At 61.5% G+C, this 4,823-nt stretch overlaps 1 protein-coding gene across 1 annotated transcript; it reads left to right on the forward strand.

Annotated features, from left to right (window-relative positions):
• The first annotated feature begins 837 nt into the window (after positions 1-837).
• On the forward strand, positions 838-4,370 carry LOC140597516 (DNA dC->dU-editing enzyme APOBEC-3A-like). Its single transcript, XM_072746252.1, has 5 exons — positions 838-866; positions 1,813-1,957; positions 3,298-3,565; positions 3,984-4,099; positions 4,335-4,370. Exons 1-5 carry the CDS (start codon positions 838-840, stop codon positions 4,368-4,370), a joined length of 594 nt encoding a protein of 197 aa, XP_072602353.1.
• The last annotated feature ends 453 nt before the right edge of the window (positions 4,371-4,823 follow it).

The following is a 4,823-nucleotide window of genomic DNA, read 5'->3' on the forward strand; positions in this document are numbered from 1 at the left end:
AGGGCTGCGTCCCCGCATCCCTGCATCCCTGCACCCATCCTTCTGACCCCTGTGGGGTCCTGGCCAAGTCCCAGTCCCTCTGGAGCCTTTCATTTCTGCTACGGTGGTAATGGGGCTGAATGTCTCAATCATCCAGTGGGTGGTGGGTGCCTAGGGAGTGGGCTCCGAAGGAGAGCTCAGCAGCAGTTTGTCCTCCCGCCTGGAGAGGACCCGGGAGGAAGGTCCGGCTGCCGTTTCTCAGACCAGACGCTCCGGCCATCCCGGGACAAGGTTGTGTGCAGGTGCACAGGTGTCTCACCCTGAGGGCCCCGGGGAGCCCAGGTCAGGCCAAGGCCCTGCTGGCTGCTAAGGGAGACTCCTGGGGAGCGGGGTGGGGACACCACCCAGGAGCCCAGGAGCCTGCCCTCTGGGGCTGTGTCTGTGCCCGGGCCGCCCTCCAGGGTCCCGACGCCTGTCCAGGTCCCAAGGCCTCCCGCCTTGCTGGTCCCTCAATCTGAGAGGGACCGCACCCTCCTCGGACCTCATCTGCCCTTGGTCACTCCTTGAGGCTTCCAGGTAGGGCCTCCGTCAGAGCAGAGAAACCAAAACCTGACCCTGGGGACTTCGGGTAGGACACTTCCCAGACAACTTCCTCCTATGTCGACACCCATGAGGGTGGCATGAGTAGCCCGAGTCGAGAAGGGGTGTGGCGCGGTAATGCCAGCTCAGCAGCTTCCAGGAGCGCTGATGGTATATAAGGCTCCTGGGTCCGCGGGGAGCACCCCGACGGGAGAGCACAGGTGCGACCAGCTGGAGGAGCAGCCGACACAGAGCCAGAGGCGGTGAAGGGCCGCGGACATGGAGGCTGGCCCAGAGGACTGGGACAGGTACCCCGCCTCCTGCATCACCTGCTGCTGAGCCCCTGCCCAGGGCGGCCTGATGGGGCACCGCCACCCCCAGGGGCTCCTCCTGGACCCCAGGGCTCCTCCACGTCTTTGCCTCCCTCCTGCAGGGAGAGGGTCGGCAGGACGGGGATGGGCTGGTGAGACGAGGACATGGGATGCCAGCCTGCCCGGGGAGAGGGAGAGGCCCAGGCGAGGTCTGAGCGCCTGAGGTCTCCCTGTGGTGGAGGGACACCCTGGGGATTCCCCCCTTGACATCAAGGCCAGCCCGAGCCACACGCTGTTTCGGGGCCCGACACATGCCCACTCGGGACCATTGCCCAGGCACCGTCAATCCCTGTCACCCGACGCCCCGGGCTCAGCCTCTCCCCTTCTGCTGTGCCTCCTGCGGGGCAGCGGGCAGAGGACTGGCCTGGCCTCCCCGGGGGCCCTCGGAAGGGGTCGCAGAGGGAGACGGGGTGGCACCAGCAAGCGAGTGGAAGCCTGTCCTCTGTGGGTCTGGCCAGCATGTGGGGCGCCGGGGTAAAGGGCGTGCGCTGAGGATCCAAAGAATCCGGCAAAACGCAATGAGCTCATAAGTAATACTTTAGCGTTCTAAAGATCAAACTAGCTGTTCTTTGGGTTTTTTCTTAAGATGTTATTTATTTCTTCATGAGGGACACGGGGGTGGGGGGCAGACACACAGGCAGAGAGAGAGAGAGAGGCAGGCTTTCTGGGGGGAGCCCAAAGCAGGACTCGATCCCAGGACCCTGGGATCACGCCCAGAGCTGAAGGCAGACGCTCAACCTTGAGCCACCCAGGCACCCCAAAGTATCTGTACGTTTTATGTAAAATCTCTCTTCTACTCCAAACATACATCAGCAAGATGATGCTCAATACCCTAAAGGGAGCCCCGAGTCTTTGAGCTTCTCCCCCACTCCTGTGTCCACAGACACCTACTGGATGAGAACACCTTCACCCAGAACTTCCGGAATGATCATAACCCATCCAAGACCTACCTCTGCTACCAAGTGGAGCTCAGCGATGGCAGCTCCGGGGTCCCTCTGGACCAGGATAAGGACATCGTTCAAAATGAGGTGACTGGCCCAGGCTGACTGCAGTGTGCAGGGCCTCCCAATACTGGGACCATCAGGGGGTAGAAGGTTCTGGGTGGACATGAGGTGTGGGGTTGGATCCACGCACCTCTCAGGCTTGGTCCCGGCCCAGCAGCCACACCGCGGCCTGGAGTCAGGTGGGGACCGTTTCTGTGGTGGTCACTGGCTTGGGGCCACACATCGGGAAGCAGTCCCAGTGTCCCAAGGCCTGGCACCGTCAATCCCTGTCACCCGACGCCCCGGGCTCAGCCTCTCCCCTTCTGCTGTGCCTCCGAGGAAGGGTTAGGACAGAGGAGAAGGCTTCCAGGCCAGGGGTCAGCTTTCCCTGGCCCCTTCCCCGGGGCAGCCCCTGGCCAGAGAACCCGAGTTGTGTGGGCTCTCGACGCTCCCCCTGGCCACAAGCGAGAGGAACTGGAGGGACCCTCGCCCACTCTTGGGGATCCTGCCAAGGCACTGCTGCCCACACCAGCATCCCCCCGAATGTCCATTCGGTCCCCGTGTCCCCATCACACTCCACCCAGATCTCTGCACTGCTACCGCTCACCTGACTTGCGCCGGGTCCTTGCTAGACAATCCCTCCCCTGGACTGGTTGGACTCATGTCCCAGTCCTATGACCCCGACAGTGACATTCATCCCATGAGCCAGGCACCTCCCCCCGGGCGCCCCTGCCCAGCCCTGCCCCCCCCCCCCCAGCGAGCCCTTGTGCATCTGCCGTGGGCTGGGCGCTGGGGCTCGTGGAGGTAGCGACACCCGCGTGGAGTAGGTGAGTGGGTGGATGCAGACAGGGCTGGACCCCTCCCTGGAGGAAGCACCCACTCCCACGGCATCAGGCCACTGACCTGGGTGCTCACCTGGCCTCCTCTCTCCCTTGTCTGTGGCTCTGCTGCCTCTGCCTGCAGGGCCCCAGTCGTGAGGGTCCCGAAGGCCCTTCCCTTGGGCACAAGCTTAGCGGGGCTCCTGGAACTCAGTAGTCAAGTTGGATCATATTTGAATGCGGTGGTATAAAAGCCAGAAATCCTGCAAACCCCTGATCAGTGGGACCGCAAGCACCTGAAGGGACACCCGTCAGGTACAGGCAGGTGCGGAGCCATAGTGAGCAGAGGCAGAATGGGGGTCCTGAGCACCACCCACCAGGCCCCTGGGAAATTGCCCTCCTGTGCTTGTCCACCCGTCCTGGTGACCCTGGATCCTGGGAATAGTGCGTTGACATCCCAGGGTCAGGACCTGAGCGGGGCCTCCCTGAGGCCAGGACCTCCCGCCCCCACCCGCCCCCCATATTGACTGCCAATGCAGGAACCCTTCCGTGCCTCTTCTGTGTCAGGGTGGCAGGGGACAACATGCCGAGTTGTTCCTCCTGGAGCACATCCACTCCAGGAACCTGGACCAGAAGCTCAGTTACAAGGTCACGTGCTTTCTCTCCTGGACCCCCTGCGAAAAATGTGCCGAGGAGATTATTCGGTTTCTGGCCAAGAACAGACACGTGAGCCTGAGCATCTTGGCCTCCCGCATCTACACCATGGGACCCTATGTGAAGGGGCTGCGCAGACTGTACGACGCTGGGGTCCACATCTCCATCATGACCTTCAGAGGTCAGCGTGGGCCTCCTGGGGGGACGGTGGGCAGGGAGAGGCCTGGGGAGGCTACAGAGGGGTGGGCAGGAGTAGTATCCTTGGCGGTGGCCCCTGCTGGCTGCCTGCGGGGGTGGGGGGCAGAGCCCGCAGGGCACAGGACAGGAGGGCCATGGGCCTGCAGGTCAGGGGCGACCGGTGTCCAGAAGGGGAGGGAGAATCGTGGGTGGCCGTGCCACGGAGACTCTAGAAAGGAGACAAGTCAGGTGGCTGAGGTTCCAGGCTGAAGAAAGAGTCCCGCGGGGTGAGGGGAGCCCCGGGGAGGGGACACAGCAGATGTGCAGTGGCGAGGGGCTCAGCCTGTCCCGGAGATCAGACACCCTGAGGCCCCTGGCCCTCCCCAGAGCCCAGCTCACCTCCGTCCCCCGCCTCCATGCAGACTTTGAGTACTGCTGGCAGACCTTCGTGGACCACCAGGAGACACCCTTCCAGCCCTGGGCTGATCTGGACAGGAGGAGTCAGCAATTGTCTCAGCAACTTTGGGCCATTCTCCAGGTGAGGTCCTCCCTCCCTCCTGCTGCCTCCGCTGCCCTTCTCCCTCCTCTCGTCTCCCTGGTCTTTCCCGGCCCCTCTCACAGCCTCCCCGGGGTCACCTGCTCCCTCCCGGGCACCAGCTCCACTCCTGTCCGCCCTGGCCACACTCCTCTGACCCTCACCTCCTGGTGCCCCCTCCCTTCCCCATCCCTGTGGCTGTCGCACCTCCCCTCTGCCCCCCTGTCTCCACCTGCAGAAGGAGCCTGAAGGATGGACCTCAGTCTGCCTATAGCCCTCAGGAGGCATCTGTGAACAGCAGAAGGAAACACTTCCTCCCAGGAAATGCCCACTTGCCCTCCACCAACATCTTCAGCTTGACCCGAGGAAACCAGCTTAAGGCAATGAGCCCAGAAGAAAGTGTCTTTTAAAAAAAAAAAAAATCTGAGTAGATTTCCTTTCATTGAAAAATCTGTCCTAGGTTCCAAACATACATCATTAAGATTACAGTCAACGCCGCGGAGGAGTTTTCAATTTTTAGAGAAGTAATTACTTTAATTGATTTTCGATGCAGAGCCATGCAGGGAAATATTAAGGATCTTCTACCAACTGTTTCTCTGTAAATGTGTCACGATGTCCAGAGAGCTAAATAAAGGCTTGCAACCCCTTGCAAACCTGCAAATGCCTCTCAGTGTGTAGTGGGCCCTCAAGGAGGGAAGTGTCACACGAATTCCCTCTATTGCAAGTC

This window comes from Vulpes vulpes, unplaced genomic scaffold, assembly GCF_048418805.1.
Source record: "Vulpes vulpes isolate BD-2025 unplaced genomic scaffold, VulVul3 u000000677, whole genome shotgun sequence".
NCBI classification, from domain to species: domain Eukaryota; kingdom Metazoa; phylum Chordata; class Mammalia; order Carnivora; family Canidae; genus Vulpes; species Vulpes vulpes.